This window comes from Macaca thibetana, chromosome 11 (assembly GCF_024542745.1).
Source record: "Macaca thibetana thibetana isolate TM-01 chromosome 11, ASM2454274v1, whole genome shotgun sequence".
Classification (NCBI taxonomy): domain Eukaryota; kingdom Metazoa; phylum Chordata; class Mammalia; order Primates; family Cercopithecidae; genus Macaca; species Macaca thibetana.
Genome location: NC_065588.1, coordinates 51,832,997 through 51,854,573, shown reverse-complemented (window position 1 = coordinate 51,854,573; position 21,577 = coordinate 51,832,997). Strand labels below are relative to the sequence as shown.

The 21,577-nt window shown below is 38.8% G+C and overlaps 3 protein-coding genes and 1 pseudogene across 41 annotated transcripts in view; 1 reads left to right on the top strand and 3 right to left on the bottom strand.

The window, feature by feature from the left end:
- BLOC1S1 (biogenesis of lysosomal organelles complex 1 subunit 1) overlaps positions 1-21,577 on the bottom strand; it is a 1,086,347-nt gene that overhangs the window by 150,429 nt on the left and 914,341 nt on the right. The gene's annotated exons all lie outside the window — the stretch shown is intronic.
- TMT1B (thiol methyltransferase 1B) overlaps positions 1-21,577 on the bottom strand; it is a 686,675-nt gene that overhangs the window by 117,492 nt on the left and 547,606 nt on the right. The window lies entirely within an intron of this gene.
- LOC126931610 (ATM interactor-like) lies at positions 5,573-7,447 on the top strand (annotated as a pseudogene).
- On the bottom strand, positions 12,347-13,276 carry LOC126931150 (olfactory receptor 2AP1). The gene has a single exon (XM_050748969.1). The coding sequence runs from the start codon at positions 13,274-13,276 to the stop codon at positions 12,347-12,349; it is 930 nt and encodes a 309-aa protein (XP_050604926.1).

Below are 21,577 nucleotides of genomic sequence, written 5' to 3'. Positions count from 1 at the left end.
ACTGTTTGGTGACTGTGGCCTTACTGTATAGTTTGAAATCAGATAGTGTGATGCCTCCAGATTTGTTCTTTTTGCTTAATCTTGATTTGGCTATGTGAGCTCTTTTTTGGTTCCATATGCATTTTAGATTTTTTTTTTTCTAATTCTGTGAAGAATGATGGTGGTATTTTGATAGGGATTGCAATGAATTTATAGATTGCTTTTGGCATTACGGTCATTTTCACAATATTGATTCTACCCATCCATGAAACATGGGATGTGTTTCTGTTTGTGTCATCTATGATTTCTTTCAGCAGTGTTTTGTAGTTTTCCTTGTAGAGTTCTTTTGCCTCCTTGGTTAGGTATATTCTTAAGTATTTTATGTTTTTTGCAGCTATTGTAAAAGGGGTTGAGTTCTTGATTTGATTCTCTGCTTGGTCTCTGTGGTGTATAGAAGAGCTACTGATTTGCATACATTAATCTTGTATCCAGAAACTTTGCTGAATTCTTTTATTAGTTCTAGGGGCTTTCTGGAGGAGTCTTTAGGGATTCTGAGGTAAACAATCATATCGTCAGCAAACAATGACAATTTGACTTCCTCTTTACCAATTTTGATGCCATTTATTTCTTTCTCTTGTCTGATTTCTCTGGCTAGAACTTACAGTACTATGTTGAAGAGGAATGGTGAGAGTGGGCATCCTTGTCTTGTTCCCGTTCTCAGAGGGAATGCTTTCAACTTTTCCCCATTCACTATTATGTTGGCTGTGGGTTTGTCATAGATGGCTTTTGTTACATTGAGGTATCTTCCTTGTATGCCAGTTTTGCTGAGAGTTTTAATAATAAAGTGATGCTGGATTTTGTGGAATGTTTTTCCTGCATCTATTTAAATGATCATGTGATTTTTGTTTTTAATTCTGTTTATGTGGCATATCGCACTTACTGATTTGCGTATGTTAAACCTTCCCTGCATCCCTGGTACGAAGTCCACTTGATCATGCTGGATTATCTTTTTGATATGCTGTTGGATTCAGTTAGCTAGTATTTTGTTAAAGATTTTTGCATCTATGTTATATTATTTTGCTGAATTGATCCCTTTATTATTGTATAATGACCTCCTTTGTCTCTTTTTACAGTTTTTGGCTTAGAGTATATTTTATCAGATATAAGTATAGCTAGTGCTGCTCTGGTTTCCATTTGAATGGAATATCTTTTTCCATCTCTTCACTTTCAGTCTATATGTGTCCTTAGGGATGAATTGAGTTTGTTGTAGGCAGCATATATTTAATTCAGACCTCTTTGTCTTTTAATTGGAGATGTTAGTTCATTTACATTCAAAGATATTATTTTTAGGTAAGGACTTAGTACTGCCATTTTGCAATGATATGTTTTTTTGAGCAGTCTAGTGTATCCTGGGCATAATGTTAAATAAAATACCATTATTATATTTATGTATAAAGCTAGACAATATAACTTGTTTTCTTAATGTTCATAACACCATATGACTCCTAAAGAGGGAGATAGTTAGGGCATTTACCTTCTGTTGCTGTGATGGTCTCATATAGTGGTCAAGAAATGTGAGAGATGGAGTAGGGTTTAGTATTTCCTCCCAGAAACTCCTTTTCTCTTTCAGTCTCATGTACCCTGATAACTGTCCTCTGATGAGAGGTAGGAGGTCTTGTTCTTCCTCTATTTCTTCTAGACTTGAGAACTGCTCTTCCACTTGTTCCTGACACTCCTGCTCAAACTTTTCCAAGTTTACACACTTGCAATCTCTAAATGTTTACATGGAAATGATAATTGTCAAGTGACTCCTAATAGCTACTAAATGACTCTCCCTAACAAAAGGAATTTCAGATTGGAAGGAGTAGAGGGACATGGTCTTGGAAGGATCAGTGTTTGGCTTTGCCCTAGAGCCCTATGTACAGGATTAATTCTCAGCTTATGTTTGGTGAGAGGAATGTTTGTATTTGAGGTTGATCCTAGATGATATCTGTGATTAAGTTGTGAACAATCTCTCTCCTCTGATCCCAGTTTGGCTTCAGACAGAGAGTCCTAATAGATGAGTGTGCCAAGTATGGATTTTTGGGAATGCCAATGTGATAGAGAATTATAGCATACAGAATTTGTTAGGAAAGAGAAACATGGTCCTGGGAGATTACTGGAGAGCAATAACATATACACCAGGACAATAGGAGTTTAGAGAAAAGGCAACAAAGAGGGAGTAACAAAAGAACAGCATAATTTACAGAAGGGATTAATTCAATCTAGTCTACAGCTTTGTGGGAACATGTGTTCGTGGGTAATTCTTGATTGAGGAGGAAGACAAAGATATAACTTTATAGTACATAAGATAGATCATTGTTTATTTTCTCTTCCAGCCCACACCACATGTTGAGAAAACTAGAAGAGAATGAACTTGGCCAGAGGAGAATGAAGTAAGTGTAGGCATGAGCCAAGTGGAGCCAATTATCTTCTCTCTTTTGGGAATTTGCAGTTAGTTATAGATTCTGGGTTGGTAAACTGTGGGTCATCAAGGTAGAAGGTGATATATAATAAATATGTGTACATTTAATTATGATAATATTTTTCCTGTTTATAGGAAATGTTGTGAGATAAAATGATAGTAAATAAGTCATTCAGTTTGCCCATGAATGATAATGCTGAGCTGGCAGAAGAAATCCATAACCAAAAGGAAGGGCTGTTTCAGTGAAGACAATTGCTGCCCCACTATAATAGAAAGGGCCCTTTACAATTAACTAATTAGCAGGTGGTTGATTGCATATGGAAGTAGCAGGTGCCATGCAATAGGCTTGGCTTTGATTTCTGCTATTAGAAGATTGGACACAGAAATGACAGTAGCCGGATGAGTCTTGGTAAGGAAAGGCTCATGCTTAATTCTACAGTCCTGCTTTAATGTTCTTTGTTTTAAACAAGCATTAAAGTGGTGGGGAATGAGACTGATTCTCATCCACAGAAAAAGTCCGATTGTGTACCAAGTTTTTAATAGATATATGTGTATGTCTGTTTGTTGAAGAAGACTTATGGTGAGTACTCATATTTATATGGAATACAAGTATTCTCAACTCTAGTCACATTATGAGAGGTACATCTGTGTTCTTCTACTGTAGTCCTCCTGGAGTAGGTTAGCCAATCCTTCAATTTTTAAATTCTAAATCCCTGATAACACAGAGAAACCATTATTCTGCAATCATAAAATGGTAGAGATTCATACCTCTTTTTCTTGAATGACAAAGTGCGTGGCTTATCAAGATATGAAAGACTGTTTCCTGAATTGAGATTGTGATACTGACAATCTTATATCATGGATGTGTCCCAGAAAAAATAAAGCATTTTGGAGCATTAGGCACTATGTCAGGATCCAGTCAAATGCAGAAATGGAGTAGAAGTAAGGAAAAAATATAGAATAACACAGGAGAATCTAGAACTTTGGCCAGTAATAGAGTTGGAGTGTCCTAAGTTTCATTTTTGTTGGGTACTAATTGTGTATTATGGTGAAGAGTAGAACTTAGTTTAAAATCACAGAAATAAAATCGGGGGGGAATACTCAGGAATCTTTTGATTTCACATGACAGTGACCCAAGTCAAACTATCTTAAGTGAAGACAAAAATTTATAATTCACATAACATATAAGTCCAGCAGTAACCGGTTTCAGGTGTTACTAGATCTAGAATACAGGGACTCAAACATAGTTACTCTGTCCCCATTCTCTTCTTTTAAGGTTGGAATTATTCTATTGAGACAGATTTTTTCATTTGGAAGACAGTAGACAGTCTCCAATATATAGTCCTTAAAATCTATGATCCAGAAAGCATGGCACCATCTCTCTTTTCTTTCAAGTCTAAATCAAAAAGGTCATAAGGCCCATCTTGGTTCATGTGCTTAACTCTGACTCAATTTCTTAGCTAGGGTAATGTGGTATCATAATTGAATGAGCCAGATTGTATGTTTATCAATGACATCAAATAAGGAGAGATGAGCGGATTGACAGTTCTGTCAGAAATCCAAGACTGGAGCAGGGTGAAATATTTGTCAAAGAAAGGGAGATGCTAACACTAACAAAAATACAGCTATTGATAAAAGGAAGTTAATTGAATCAGGCAAGAACTGCAGGAGCGCATTACTTTGTGAGAAATTGCCAAAGCCAAAGGCATTGAGAGGGAGAGTGTGTGTGGGATAAAGAGTGAGTGATATGGTCAAGAGTGGGGAGGGGTAACAGTTTATGCTGAATCACCATTTGATGTACAAGCTTCTGTTATATAATAATGAGACCCTTTTCATATATAGGATCAGACCAGTCAGAGGCATTTTGGTACTAAATGTGCAGTATGAACCAGGTACTAGGCAGTCTAGAGTTGGATGACCAAGATGGGCACAGTTTTGGTCCATCAAATTTGTGATGATGTTACATTGTGAGCATGTATATATTCTGCAAGTAATTAGATCTGTATCAGAGACTCCATATCCAAAAGGTCTGAAAAGATGCAGGAAGCTCCTATGAAGAAGAAATAACTTTATGCAAAACTGTGAAAGTTCTAGAATTTCCCTGCATTTTCTCATGCAAAGAATTGTTCACCCACAGTTCAAGTCAATAAATATTTAAATCATTAATAAGCCAGTTATAATCTATATAATCTCTTCTTTTTGGATATTTATTTGCAATTATTATTGACAGTTTTAGAAAAGAAAACAAAACAAGGAATTGCTGGTGTAGACACTGAATTTCCATGAATTTTAACTGTTGTTGATACTCTTCCTATTTTAAAGTTCTTAGAAATTTTATTCAAATTTTGATGATTTTCTGATTTTGCAGGAAGAACTAAGTGTTATGAAAGTCTGAATTGTTACTAGTGATATTTTTATGATTTTCTATATTTTTGGGAAAGGACAAACATTACAATGGTGTGGGAACTTACCATGAAATAAAGTATTATGGCTATTAGGATTAGATAGCTGCCTCATTGTTCAGCTCCACCCAGAGAATACTTGAATTATGGCACAGGCCTAACATGCCTAGTATCTATGGCATGTCAAACTAGAGACAGTATTTTCCAAGAATATTATGTTCTGTGGAGTTTTCTTTGTCACAAAGGAGGCTATATCATAATATTTTGGAGGAAGTATATATGATTTCATCAAATGCCACACATTTGATAAAAATGGTCACCAAGTAAAGATTCTTTATTGAGATATTTAAAATAGAGAAACGTTGTCTCCTTGTGTGTTAAATAAAATAAAATAAATGAGAGAAATGTACAAAGAAATTTTTATACTCTTGCCTTTACCCCACTCAGAATTGAGGTTATCATGTTTTTCATATCTGCCTTTTTCTAAATTAAAGGAACATAGCATAGCAGGTATTGTTGATTTCTTTCACTAATCCACCCACAGAGAATTATAGTTCGGATCAGAGAGTAGTGTAGATGATCAGGCTCTGTGGCTGTATGGGAACCTTGACAGCAGTGCTGGCGGCTGGCCCCCTGGCCACCCTGGCAGCCTTAAGTGAAGTCGAGGCTGCCTCAGGACTGTGGGGGCCTCTGGGACCCCAACTGAGGGACAGCAGCCTGCGGCCTGATGCCCTCATCCTGGGAACTGATCCAGCAGTTGGTGATCAAGCTGTCCCAGGCAGTGTGGGCCAACAACCTGCACACAGTGCTTGGCTGTGCAAGATCCTGCCCAGCAGCCCCATGCTCAGCATGCGCCTGGTCAACAGCCACTGCCTGCAGGATGGAATAGTACATCCAACAATGATAAATGGTTGGGTGATTGTGGAAGACCTAAAGGCAGAAATGCTGTTCAACCCAGCAATCCCATTACTGGGTATATATCCAAAGCAATATAAATCATTCTCTTATAAAAACACATGCATGCGTATGCTCATTGTAGCACTATTCACAATAAGAAAGACATGGAATCAACCTAAATGCCCATCAGTGATAGGCTGGATAAAGAAAATGTGGTACATATATACCATGGAATACTATGCAGCCATAAAAAAGAAAAAAACATGTCTTTTGCAGGGACATGGATGGAGCTGGAGGCCATTATATTTAGCAAATTTACTCAGGAACAGAAAACCAAATACTGCATGGTCTCACTTACAGGTGGAAAAGCTAAATGAGGCGAACACCTGGACACATAGAAAGGATCAACATACACTGGGGCCTACTGGAGGGTGGAGGGGGAGGAGGGAGAGGGAGAGGATCAGAAACAATAACTAATGGGTATCAGGCTTAATACTTGGGTGATGAAATAATCTGTACAACAAACTCCCAGGACACAAGTTTACCTATGTTTCAGACTTGCACTTGTATCTCTGAACTTAAAAGTTAAAAAAAAAAAGAAAAAGAAATGGTTTGAAAACCCGTACTGAAATTTTACTGTCCAGTTGAAGGATGCCCTGCGGGCTCTCACAAACCATTTTCTCAATTTTCTCTCATAAAGCAGCACTTTATGAAAATGCGTGCTGAGAACATAAATGTAGTAATGAGACTTGAAAAGACACTTGGAGGACTGTGGCAAGATTTTCGAGTGCACATGTGTCTGTCCCTATGCCAGTGGAATGGTATTACAGTCTCACATTTACTAAACTGGCCATGATCCCTGCAGAACACAGATATCTACCTAGTTAGAAAAGGAAAATGTAGAACTGTCTATAAAGCTAGAGATTGTCCAATAAGACCGTTGAATCACTAAGCAACCAGCCAACTCCTAGACAGACACTCAAGAACCAGAAGCTTCAGAAATAAAACTAGTAGCTTTTTTTTTTTGAATAATCTTGAAGCTCTAATGCCAGAAAGCAGACTCTTACAACACCTCTGAGATAGCCTCAGAAGTTGCGTTTACCATATCCCAAAGTGGTTTTGGTTACCTGTGATGCAGTTTTCTCTTATGCTTGTCATTTAGCCTGCAGCTGACTCCCTGCTGAGCCTGTGGTGTGAGGTATTGATGAGGCTTCTGCCGCAGAGTCTGTGCACCTACTACCTTGTCAATAGGAACCCTGATCCATGCCTTAGATTCAGAGGCTTGCTCTCTTAAGAAGAGCCTACCTCTTTCAAAAAATTGTAAATCCTGTTGTTGTTGAGCCAATTAATATGGTTGTTCAAGTGAACCTGGGTAAAAGTCTCTCTAATCCTTTGCAAGAAATAGGGAGCACATGCCCAAAGAATAGCATTTCTTCAATTAATGTACAGACAGATATGTCTTATGCCTCTCAAAACTTTGTACCTTCTGCACAGTGGGCTAGCCTTGATTCTTCTGTGTCTTCTTGTTCTCAAATAGATTTGTCATTTGATTCTCAAGTGTCCCTTCCCATTAGTGTTCACACAGACATTTTTGCCCAGCTTGAAGCTAACTTCATCTATAACTGCTCAGAGTGATGCATTTATAGGCACTTGTTTCCAGTCAGGTGAGATCTTCAGAGAAACCAAAAGTAGTAGGATTGTTTAAGACTAAAACCATGGGATTGAGATGGGAAAGGCTGTGGGTAAAGCAAATTTGCCAGGGGCTGGAGGAAAGGAGAGATTGTCAGGTGAGATGGGGAGGTGGTGTAGATTAGACACCTAGTTAAAATGCTTGAGTTTGAGATATCTATTAGACATCCACCACTGAATTTAGTAATGTGGCAAAAGGTCCTAGACAATAAAGATTTTCACTTTTTAATGAGACTAGACCAAGCAGAATAAATAATTTCTAAAGTTGAAAACAGGTCTTTTGAAATAGCACAGGCAGACTGAAAAACAAAAGAGAAAAGTGAACAAAGCCTATAGGATTTACAGGACACCATTAAGCAAACAAATATTTGTATTCTGGGTATTTTAGAAGGAGAAAATAAGGGAAATGTATAGCAAGCATATTTAATAAAATAATAGGTAAAAATTTTCCAATTCTTGAGAGAGGGCTGGACATCCAAATACAGGAATCTCAAAAAAACCCCAAATAGATTCAACCCAAACATGTCCTCTCCAAGACACATTTTAGTCAAATTGTCAGAAGCCAAAGACAAAGAAAAAACTCTAAAAAAAAGCCAGGGAAAGGCATTAAGTCATATGTAAGGGAATCCCCATTACACTAACAGTGGATTTCTCAGCAGAAGCCTTACAGGCCAGGAGAGAATGGAATGACGTATTCAAAATACTGAAAGAAAAAAAACCCCTGCTAGCCAACAATATTATGCCCAGCAAATCCATCCTTCAGGAATGAAGGAGAAATAAAATATGTGACAGACAAGCAAAAATGAAGGGAATTAATAGTCACCATACTGGACTTACAAGAAATGTTCAAGGGAGTCGTACATCTGGAAGAGAAAACATGATAACCACCATGATGAAAATATGCAAAACTATAAACTCACTGGTAGAGCCAATAGAAAAAGGAAAAACAAAGGAATCAAATCTTATTACTACCAATCACAAAAATAGACAATAAGATAGGAAGTAAGGAGCAAGGGATATACAAAACAACCAGAAAACAACAAATAAAATAATAGGAGTAAGTCATCACTTATCAACAATAATCTTAAATGTAAACAAGTTAAATGCCCATTTAAAGGATATTGACTAGTTAGGCACAGTGGCTCATGTCTGTAATCCCAATACTTTGGGAGGCCGACATGGTTGGATCACTTGAGGCCAGGAGTTTGAGGCCAGCCTAGTCAACATGGCGAAACACCATTTCTACTAAAAATACAAAGATTAGCTGGGCCTGGTGGCACATGCCTGTAATTTCAGCTACCTAGGAGGCTGAGGCATGAGAATCACTTGAACCTGGGAGGTGGAGGTTGCGGTGAGCGGAGATCGTACCACTGCACTCCAGTCCGGGTGACAGAGTGAGATTCCGTCTCAAAAAAAAAAAAAAAAAAAAAAAGATGTTTACTGACTTTATGGTTAAAAGAAACATGACTCAACTATATGTTGCCTATAAGAAACTCACCTCGCCTGTAAAGGCATTTTTAGACTGAAAGTGAAGGGATGGAAAAAGATATTCCATATGAATGGAAATCAAAAGTAAACAGAAGTAGCTATGCTTATATCAGGCAAAACAGACTTCAAGTCAAAAGCCGTAAAAAACAAAACAAAACAAAACAAAAACCAAAGAAGGACATTACATAAATAATAAAGGGATCAATTTAGCAAGAGAATATAGCAATATAAATATATATGCACCCAACACCAGGGTACCCAGGTATTTAAAGGAAATGTTATTAGGTCTAAAGGGAGAGAGAAGCTTTGATACAATAATACCTGGAGACTTCAACATCCCACTCTCAGCACTGGATAGATTCTCTAGAAAGAAAATCAACAAAGAAACATTGGATTTAAACTGCATCATTGACCAAATGGACCTAAAAGATATTTGCAGAACATTTTACTCAACAGCTGCAGAAAACACATTCTTTTTATCAGCACTAAGAATATATTCCAGGACTGACCATATGTCAGGACACACACAAGTCTCAAAAATATTTTAAAAATTAAAATCAAATCAAGTATTTTACCTGACCACAATGGAATAAAACTAGAAATGCATAACAAGAACATTTGAAACTATGCAAATACATGGAAATTAAACAATGTGTTCCTGAACAACCAATGGGTGAAGAAAGAAATTAAGAATAAAAAATTCCTTGAAACAAATAAAAATAGAAATACAACATACCAAAACATGGGACACAGCAAAAGCAGTATTAAGAGGCAAGCTTATAGAGATAAATGCCTACATCAAAAAACCAGAAAGATTTCAAATAACCTAATGATGCATCTTAAGGAACTAGAGAAGCAAGAACAAACAAAAGCCGAAATTAGTAGAAGGAAAGAAATTATAAAGATCTGAGCAAAAATAAATGAGATTGAGACTAAAAATATACAAAAGATCAACAAAATAAAATGTGCTCAAAAGTCTTCAAAAATTTTGACCCCGTGTGTGTGTGTGTGTGTGTGTGTGTGTGTGTGTGTGAGAGAGAGAGAGACAGAGAGAGAGACAGAGAGAGAAACAGGGTCTCAGTCTGTCACCCAGGCTGGAGTGCAGTGGTGAGATCCTGGTGCATTGCAGCCTCAACCTCCTTGGCTCAAGTGATCCTCCCACTTCAGCCTCCCAAGTAGCTGGGACTACAGGTGCATGCCATCACACCCAGCTACTTTTTTTATTTTTGTGTATAGACAGGTTTTCGTCATGTTGCCCAGTCTGGTTTTGAACACCTAAACTCAAGCAATCCACCTGCATTGACATTCCAAAATGCTGGGATTACAGGCATGAGCCACTGTGCCTAGTCAAATTAGAGCCTTTAAAAAACAAGTAGCTTGTAGAAAAGCTTATGATAATTGCTCGAACCTTAAGTAATAAAGACATTTTTCATTTGTACATTTGTTCTTTTACTAATTGAACATTTATCGAGTACCTATTATGTAGTAGACACTGTTATATGTAGTAGACCACCATTTCTGCCCTCAAGTCTAGAAGCCAAGGCCATTCCCCTGTGGCTCAGAAAGAAGATAAATAGGGAGGAAGTGAGTCCAGTTAGCAGCTTATATGAGTCTCCTGGTTCATTACTTAATCTTCATTGAAATCTTCTTATTGTGTGTGTTGGGGAGAAGATGGAAGCAAAATACTGTTTTGTTAATTCCCATGCTCTTTGGGATCTTTATGTTCCTTCTGAAAGTGAGAAAATAAATAGGAGATCCACATTCTTCACGAGAGATATGGATGTGGAAAGGAGAAGGATTTTGAGAGAAGTCAAGAGCCATAGGGTGGAATAATATGAGCTTGTGTATACTTGCAACTTCCTAAAGAGAATCATGTCCCAAAGGCTTCTAACAAAGCTTGTTGAGAGCTTGGAAAAATGAGATAGGTAAAAAATCAAGGTCACTTAAAATACTTAGAAGTGTTGGGGAGAGGAAATGGCAAAACTAGTTAGAATGGCTGTATGGCTCAGTAGTTAAGCAGGTGGGCTCTGGCACCAGACAGATTTGGCTTCTGATTGTAGTGCAGGCACTTAGCTGTGTGACCTTGCAGAAGTAATTTCACTTATTGAAGCTTCAGTTCCCCATATGTAAAACAGAGTGGAATTTCCAGGCAGGTCTAAGTCCATATGTAGCATGTCTTGATAGTTCCTTTCTCAAAGTATATAAGCCCTCAAATGATCACAAACCTTCATTAAAAAAATCTGTTCTGGGACCCCTCATTCATTTGTCCACCCACCCATCCATCCTTCCGTCCATCCATCCATCCATCCATCCATCATTCATCCATTTAAGAACTATGTATTGAGCACTTACCATTGCTTGGCGTTGCAGATGAAATTGTGATTAAGAAGTTATTATCCCTGCACTCCTGTGCCTTACAGACTAGAGGTGAATGCGGATTTACATCTATAAGCATTATTATGATATGACCAGTGAAAAAGCACAGAACACCATGGAGAAATATAACTTGGGGCTCATTCTTCTTTTCATTTCTCTGTTCTCAAAATTCCATTTTATCATCCTCTAACTTGTCAGCTCCCATTCACTAGTAACCCACAACAATCTGATTTCTTCCTACCCAACCCAACTTCCTACCCAACTTTCACATTTGCTGAAAATGTGAAATCCAATTGTCAGTTCTCACACTTTCATTCTTCCTATTAATCGCTCTCTGCAGCATTTCACATTGACATCTTGAGATGTTTCTTGAGACATCTCTTCCCATAAATTCGATAGGTCAATTGCCTTTCTTATTAACCCCTCTGCTGCTTCTGCTCTTTAAATTTTGGGACAATCCTTAGCATTTAATATTTAAATCTTTTCTATACATGCTTTTATATATGACCTCATTTATTCCCACATCATTAACTACCATGTACATGTTAAGGATTGTGAAATTCATAGATCTGGTTCCAAATTCAGATGGGCATTTAACTTATTTTAAAAGAGAATTTAACTTAATTCAAAACTAAATTTATCATCTCCATAGCTTTTTGTTTTGTTTTGACTGAAACTAATAGTGGTAACATTTACTCAGTCTCCTTGGATTGAAATTTTGTGCTCCTATTTCACAATATTTCTTCTACCAAAATTTCTTTCTTTACCCCCTCCGAAAACATTTATTTTCTCTCTAACTTAGGTTGAGTTATTCAATTAAGTAACTAAATAGAATAAAACCATATTCATTTCACTATTAACACTTAACAGGTTGTAATTTATTTCCAAGTCCTTCCCACTGAACTGAAGTTTAACTCTTTATTGAGTACTTAATAACCATCAGAGAGCTTAGTACATAGTAGCGACTCATCAATGAAATCTTAAATTCTTAAATTCTTTTTTTCTTTTCTCTTTTTTTCATACCTAGTCCCACAGATAATTCTTAAATTCGTTAAAGATTCACAAGCTTTTTGACAATATCCTTGAAGGCTTGTTTTACCTGTTGGTTCCTTAGGGTGTAAATAAAGGGGTTCAACAAAGGAGCAACTGAAGTAATGAGTAGGGCTACTCCCTTGTTGAATGCATCCCCTTCTTTTGCAGAGGGATTAATGTACATAAACATGCAGCTTCCATAAGAGAGGGAGATGACAATCATGTGGGAAGAACAAGTGGAAAAGGCTTTTGTCCTTTGCTGAGCAGAGGGGAGCTTCAGAATAGTCTTGATAATGAATGTATAGGAGAGAATCACTAGCACCAGAGTGACCACCAGGGTCACAGATGCCACAAGAACGACAACCTTCTCTATGAGGCTTGTGTCTGAACATGAGAGTTCCAGAAGAGGCTCATAGTCACAGAAATAATGATTCAGCCTGTTGGATGCACAAAAGTCCTGCTGACTCATCAGGGTGATTGGTGGTATAATAGCCATTAGCCCACCCAGCCAAGAGCAGAAAATCAGCTGGGTGCAGACTCTGCTGCTCATGATGGTGGTGTAATGCAGAGGTTTGCAGATGGCCACATAGCGGTCATAGGACATGGCAGCCAGAAGGTAAAACTCTGTGGCCCCAAGGAATATGGCAAAGAAATACTGAGTGAAGCAGCCAGCAAAGCTGATACTCTTGTCCCCTGTTGTGATGCTAATCAGGACCCTGGGAATGAAGATGTTTGTGAAGGAAATTTCCAAGAAGGAGAAGTTCCGGAGAAAGAAATACATGGGAGTCTGAAGGTGGGAGTCCAGTAAGGTGAGGATGAGGATAATCAGATTTCCAAGGATGCTGAGTAAATACGTAAGGAAAAGAAAGGTGAAAACTGCCACCTGGAGTTCAGGGATATCTGTTAGACCCAGAAGGATGAACTCAGTTAACACGGTTTTATTTTTCATTGTTGAAAAAATTTTGAGTCTCAAAGTGAAAAAGAGACTAGTAACCAAAGGTGAGAAAGGAAGAGGTGCTCTGAAATGAACAGACGAAGTTTGACAAGAACAAAATGAAATGGACCATGAACTCCTCTGATGACATGGTCCAGACCAGTGGCCCATTTGAATGATATTGGATCCTTCCCAGTCCCATTTGCCCTGTGGAGGAAAGTTCTTGTCATTGATTTTCCCACATTGTACTCTCCCTAGTGCTCACATGAGGCAAGTGTCTGCCTCATAGATGATGTTCAAAGAATTGTGAAATAAGTTAATAAAATAATGCCTCCAGCTGCTACCTCCTTCCAGAATATTTATTTCTTTCCCCCCACATTAACTTTATTTCTTATTGACCCCATTCATTGCCCCACTTCCTTTGTGTGCCTAACTCTTCTCAGAATTGTTGTTTTTCTTACTCTTCCCTACCTTTTTTTCATGTAAATATAGCAGTTTCTCATTTTTCTTCGAGTTCAGTTTCCTTAGTTCCCTTGATGCAAAAAAAGTATCATCTTCCCACTTCTTTCCAGTGGACCCTCCAAATTCTTAGCCTATGTCTGTCTGTTAGAATCAAATATCTGTGTATTAGGGTTATGCTATTCTGTTCTTTGAAACATTCTACATACTTTCTAGGGGTCAGTAAATATTAGATTAGAATACTTCCTCAAACACATTCAGAATCTTTAGATCTAGAATTTTGCTTTCCTGTAAGGGTAGGGAGATTCTATTACATTCCAAGGAAATTTTAGGATCTTAAGAATATTTAAAGCAAGAATTTTTAAACCAGGGATCTACTAATCCCTAGATTAGATTTACTATGTATGTAAATCCATTAAATTATGTGTAAAACATTTTGTGTATGTGGGCATGTGAATTTTATGGGGAAAATGGATAAAACTATGATACAGGATTTTCTGGGAGATTCCATATTTGAGTACTTCATGGGCATTTCAAATAAGTTTCTACTTATTTGTGAGCTCATACAGGTAAAGAGTCACATTATCTGGGAGTGCGCTTATTGATTTATTCAAGATTTCTTTCTAGTTATGTTTTTATAAATGTTTATAAGGCAGCAGCTTTAAAGCATTTTTGATTAAAATTCATTCTAAATTATGTATATTTTAATAAACACATATAGATATCACTTAAAAGTTTTATACAGCATTTCTTTTTTTTTTTTTTTTGAGACAGTCTTACTCTGTCACCCAGGCTGGAGCAAGTAGCATGATTATGACTCACTTCAGCCTTGATCTCCTGGGCTCAAGTGATCCTCCTACCCCAGCTTCCTGAGTAGCTGGGACCACAGGCATGCACTACCATCCCCAGCTAATTATTATTATTTTTTAATGTTTTGTGAAGATGGGGTCTCGCTATGTTGCCCAGGCTGGTTTTGAACTCCTGGGCTCAAATGATCCTCTCACTTTGGCCTCCCAAAGTGCTGAGATTACAGATGTGAGGCACTGTACCTGGCCCATGTGATAAAATCTGATATTGTCTTTTTTTTTTTTTTTTTTTTTGAGACGGAGTCTTGCTCTGTAGCCCAGGCTGGAGTGCAGTGGCCGGATCTCAGCTCACTGCAAGCTCCACCTCCTGGGTTCACGCCATTCTCCGGCCTCAGCCTCCCGAGTAGCTGGGACTACAGGCGCTGCCACCTCGCCCGGCTATTTTTTGTATTTCTTAGTAGAGACGGGGTTTCACCGTGTTAGCCAGGATGGTCTCGATCTCCTGACCTCGTGATCCGCCCATCTCGGCCTCCCAAAGTGCTGGGATTACAGGCTTGAGCCACCGCGCCCGGCCAAATCTGATATTTTCTATTTAATTTTTAAAATACTGGTTGCAGCCCACTAAATTGATTTTATAACCTCTTATTGGGTTGCAGTCAACAGTTGAAATCAGGGATCAAGAAAAGTTATTGTAAATAACTTAGGGAACAAACTTTAAATATGCAACTGAGAGAAGAGGGTCCAGAGAGGTTAGCTTGGAGATGGGTTGGTGGTGCTGAGGATGGTAGCCAGAGAGCATCAGCTGCAGATGCCCTTCCCTCCTGGTTACTAACCTGGAGTCTTCAGGGAGTGGTTGAATATTCACATCTGCATCAGTTTCAGGCTTTACAACTCCTGAGAAGTAAAATAAATGAAGCTATGAACAGTTAACATACTTCCTGACTTGACTGTCCAAATGACTGTTGCGAGATTTTAATCCTAAATGTTCTTGGTGGTAAATTAAAATTAGAAGGCAACATAATTACAAAATAGTATAAGATTTATTGCATATATTTTTTTTTTACCTTTTCTGCCAGCAAGTTCTATACTACATTTCATAGAAGTACACAAATTTCCAAACTTCTCTTGGTAAGAAGTAGTCTGCTGCTTCTGTTTTTTATCATCTCAGTGGGGATTTGCTTATCTTTGTTCTTCAACTAATTAAACAGGAGCTGAATCAGAGTTTTTGGACATCCTCTTTTTAAAGCATAGCCAATAACTAGGACACTAAAACAAAGACTTTGAGAAGCAGAGTACTCTTGAATTTTTCTGTTGTAGGAGAAATAAGCTGATAATCTCAGAAGGCATAATATGAACTCCTTGTCCTACCCCAGATTAAACTTTACCCAGAGTGACACAGGTTATACATGCTCTATTGAGAGCATGCACTGGGGATCAATTGAGTAAAGAAACACAAGTTCCCTGGGGGATCTTCATCTGGAACAGGCTAATGAATGTCCTTTGTGAATAACTTTGGGAACAAACTTTAAATAGACAGTTGAGAGAAGAGGGTCCAGGGAGACTAGTTAGGAGATGTATTGGTGGTGGTGGGGGAGGCATCTAGAGAGCATTAGCCACAGAGAAGAGTATGGAGTCATTATATTTTTCTTTCTCAGGTGGGTGGTCATAGCTGGACTTGGCTATGGACAAACAGGTTGGGTGGAACCATTTGGAGGTCCTAAAAAGCCACACTTTCTTTTTTTAACTTTTATATTAGGTTCAGGGGTACATGTGCAAGTTTGTTGTATAGGTAGACTTGTGTCATGAAGGTTTGGTGTACATATTATTTTGTCACCCAGCTACTAAGCATAGTACCCAATAGTTATTTTTTTCTGATCTTCTTCCTCTTACTCTCCTCCCTCAAATAGGCCACAGTGTCTGTTGTTTTCCTCTTTGTGTCCATTTGTTCTCATTTAGCTCACACTTATAAGTGAGAACATGCAGTATTTGGTTTTCTGTTCCTACATTAATTTGTTAAGTATAATGGCTTCCAGCTCCATTCATGTTCCTGCAGAGGACATGATCTTGCTCTTTTTTTATGGCTGCATAGTATTCAATGGTGAATAGGTACCACATTTTCTTTATCCAGTCTCCTGTTGATGGACTTTTAGGTTGATTCTATGTCTTTGCTATTGTGACTAGTTCTGCAATGAACATAGATATGGTTTTGCTATGTCTCTACCAAATCTCATCTTGAATTGTAGCTCCCATAGTTCCCTCATTTTGTGGGAGGAACCCAATGGGAGATAATTGAATCAGGGGGTGGTTTACCCCATACTGTTCTCATGGTAGTAAATAAGTCTCATGAGATCTGATAGGTATGAAAAGAGGGCCACAGTCCTCCAGACCCCAGAATGGCAGATCCACCAACAGCTTGCACTGTTCACCTGGAAAAATCACAGACATTCAATGCCAGACTGCGAAAGCAGCTGGGAAGGAGGCTGTACCCTGCAAAGCCACAGGGGCAGAGCTTCCCAAGACCATGGGAACCCACCTTTTGCATCAGCATGACCTTGCTGTGAGACATGGAGTCAAAGGAGATCATTTTGGAGATTTAAGATTTGACTGCCCCTCTGGATTTCAAACTTACATGGGGCCTGTAGCTCCATTGTTTTGGCCAATTTTTCCCATTTGGAATGAGTGTTTTTCACCAGTGCCTGTATCCTCATTGTATCTAGGAAGCAACTAACTTACTTTTGATTTTACCAGCTTATAGGCAGAAGGGACTTGCCTTATCTTGGATGAGACTTTGGATTGTTGAACTTTTGAGTTAATGCTGAAATGAGACTTTAGGGGACTGTTGGGAAGGCATGATTGGTTTTGAAATGTGAGGACATGAGATTTGGGAGGGGCCAGGGACAGAATGATGTGGTTTGGGTGTGTCCCCACCAAAATCTCATCTTGAATTGTTGCTCTCATAATTCTCTCATTTTGTGGGAGAAACCCAGTGGGAGATAATTGAATCATGGGAGCAGTTTCTCCCATACTATTCTTGTAGTGAATGAGTCTCATAAGATCCAATGATTTTATAAGGGGAAACCCCTTTCACTTGGCTCTCATTCTCTTCTCTTTTCTGTGGCTATTTGAGACATACTTTCACCTTCTGCCATGATTGTGAGGCCTCCCCTCACAAATTTATTAAATTTATTAAATTAAATCACAAATTTAATTAACTGTGAGTCCATTAAACCTGTTTCTTTTGTAAATTGCCCAGTGAGCACCATGAAAATGGACTAATACAAACATACACATTCATGTGTCTTTATGGCAGAATAATTTATATTCCGGCATTAGTGTGTTCTCACACTGCTACAAAGAAATACCTGAGACTGGGTAATTTATAAAGAAAAGAGGATTACTTGGTTTACAGGTCTATAGGCTCTACCAGAAGCACACTGGCTTCTGCTTCTGGAGAGATCTCAGGGAACTTACAATCATGATGGAAGGTGAAGAAGAAGCAGGCATGTCTTACATAACCAGAACAGGAGCAAGAGAGAGAGGAGTGGGAGGTGATACACACTTTAAAATAATCACATTTGCAAGAACTCATTATTGTGATGACAGCACTGAGGGGGAATGTTGTAAAACCATGACAAACCACCTGCATAATCCAATCATCTCCCACAAGGGCCCTGCTCCAGCATTGGGGATTACATTTCAACATGAGATTCAAGTGGGTGCACATATCCAAACCATATCATTCTTCCTCTGGCCCTGCCCAAATCTCATGTATTCTCACATTTTGAAATGTAATCATGCTTTCCCAACAGTCCCCCAAAGTTTTAACTCATTTCAGCATTAACTCTAAAGTCCACAGGCCAAAACCTCATCTGAGACAAGGCTAGTCTCTTCCACTTATAAGCCTATAAAATAAAAAATAAGTTAGTCACTTCCAAGATGAACTGATATATGGGCATTGAGTAAATACTTCTATTCTAAAAGGGAGAAATCAGCCAAAAGAAAGGGGCTACATGCTCCAATGAAAGTCTGAAACCCAGAAAGGCAGTCATTAAATTTTAAAGCTCCAAAATAATTTCCTTTGACTCCATGTCACACATCCAGGAAACACTGATGCAAGGGGTGTGCTGCCAAGGCCTTGGACAGTTCCACCCCTGTGGCTTTGTAGGGGTCAACCTCTGTGTCTGCTTTCATGGGCTGGTGTTGGGTGCTTGTGGGTTTTTCAGGTGCATGGTGCAAGTTGTTGGTGGCTCTACCATTCCGGGATCTGGAGGATGGTGGCAGCCTTCTCACAGATGCAGTGCCCCACTGGGAACTCTGTGTGGGGGCTACAATCCCATGTTTTCCCTCCACTGCCTTAGTAGAGGTTCTCCATGAGGGCTATACCCTTGCAGCAGGCTTCTGCTGGGACATCCAGGCTTTTCCATATATCCTCTGAAATCTAGATGGAGCTTTCCAAGCCTTAACTTTTGTGTTCTGTGACCTGTGGGCTTAACACCATGTGGAAGCCACCAAGGCTTATGTCTTGCACCCTCTGAAGCAACAGCTTGAGTACCTGGGCCCCTTTGAGCCATGGCTGGAGCTGCAGTGGTTGGGATGCAGGTAGCAGTGTCCCAAGGATGTGCAGGGCAGTGCGTGCCTCAAAGGTCTCTGAAATACCTATGAGGCCTTGTCCCTGTTGTCTTGACTATAAGCACTTGCATTCCTTTTAGATTTGCAAATTTTTGTAGCCCCACTTGAATTCCTCCCCTGAGAATGGGCTTTCTTTTTCTACCACATAACCAGGCTGCAATTTTTTCAAATCTTTACTCTCTGCTTCCTCTTTAGATATAAGTTCCAATTTCGTATCATTTATTTGCTCACATATATGAGCACAGATTATTAGAAGCAGCCAGGCCACATGTCAGCTGGACATCTGTAATCCCAGCACTTTGGGAGGCCAAGATGGGTAGATAATTTGAGGCGAGGAGTTCAAGACCAGCCTGGCCAACATAGCAAAACTCCATCTCTACTGAAAATACACATACACACACACACACACACACACACACACACACACACACACAGAGAGAGAAAAAAGTTACCCAGCTACTTGGGTGGCTGAGACAGGAGAATTACTTCAACCCAGGAGGCAGATGTTACACTGAGTCAAGACTGGGCCACTGCATTCCATCCATTAATCTGTTGATGAATGCTTAGGTTGATTCCATCTCTTGGCTATTGTAAATAGTACTGCAATACACAAGGGACTGGAGATATCTCTTTAACATATTAATTTCCTTTCCTTTGAGTATATACCTAGTAGCGGGTTTTCTGGATTATATGGTAGTTGCATTTTCAGTTTTTTGAGGTGCCTTCATACTGTTTTCCATAATAGCTGTACTAATTTACATTCCTACCAACAATGTGCAAAGGATTCCTTTTTTTTTTTTTTGATAGTCTCACTCTGTCACCCATGCTGGAGTGCAGTGGTGTGATCTCAGCTCACTGCAATTTCCACTTCCTGGGTTCAAGCAATTCTCCTCCCTCAGACTCCTGAGTAGCTGGGATTACAGGTGCATGTCTACCACGTCCAGCTAATCTTTGTATTTTTAGTAGAGATGGGATTTCAGCATGTTGGCTAGGCTGGTCTCAAACTCCTGACCTCAGGTGACTCTCCCACCTCAGTCTCCCAGTCCTGGGACTACAGGCATGAGCCACTGTGCCCAGTCCAAAGGATTCCTTTTATCCACATCCTTGCCAACAATTTTTATTTATCTATCCTTTTTGTTTGTTTGTTTGAGATGTAGTCTTGCACTGTTGCCCAAGATGGAGTGCAATGGTACAATCTTGGCTCCCTGCAACCTCTGCCTCCCGGGTTCAAGTGATTCTCCTGCCTCAACCTCCTGAGTAGCTGGGATTACAGGCACCCATTACCATGCCCAGCTAATTTTTTGTGTTTTTAGTAGAGACAGGGTTTCACTATGTTGGCCAGGCTGGTCTCGAACTCCTGACCTCGTTATCTGCCTGCTTTGGTCTCCCAAAGTGCTGGGATTACAGGTGTGAGCCCCTGCACCTTACCTTTATCTATCTTTTTGATAATAGCCATTCTAGCAGAAGTGAGGTGATAATGTGATTTTAATTTGTATTTGCTTGATGATTAGTGATGTTGAACATTTTTTCATATGTTTATTGGCTGTTTGTATTTTTTTTTAAAAGAAATGTCTGTTGAAGACTTTTGCCTATTTAAAAATCAGATTATTTGTTTTCTTGCTATTCAGTTGTTTGAGTTACTTATGTATTTTGCATGTTAACCTCTTATCATATGTTTAGTTTGCAAATATTTTATCCTATTCTGTAGGTTGTCTCTTCACTCTGTTGTTTCCTTAGCTGTGCAGAAGGTTTTTAGTTTGATGTAATCCCATTTGTGTATTTTTGCTTTTGTTTTCTATGCTTTCGTTGTCATATCCAAAAAATCACTGCCCAGACCAGTGTTATGGAGCTTTCCCTCTTTGTTTTCTTCTAGTAGTTTCATAGTCTTGGTCTTACATTTACGTCTTTATTATGAATTGATTTTGTATATGCTATTAGATAAGGGTGTATTTTCATTCTTCTGTATGCCAGTATCCAGTTTTTCCAACACTATTTATTAAAAAGACTGTCCTTTCTTCATTGTGTGTTCTTGGCACCTTTGTTGACAATAAGTTGGCTGTAAATGCATAGGTTTATTTCTGGGCTTTATATTCTGTTCCATGGGTTTACATATATGTTTTTATGCCTGTATCATGCTGTTTTTGGTTATCATAGCTTTGTAGTATATTTTGAAGGTGGGTGGGGTGGTGTTATACTTCCTTCTTTGCTCTTTTCGTTCAAGATTGGTTTGGCTGTTTGCAGTCTTTTGTAGTTTTATATACATTTTAAGAGTTTTTTTCAATATTCTTTCATGATAAAAACCTCTTAACAAATTAGGTATAGGAGAAAAGCACCTCAACAAAGTAAAGGCTATATACGACAAGCCCACAGCTAATGTTATGCTCAATGGGGAAAAATGAAAAGCTCTCAACATTTTTCTACT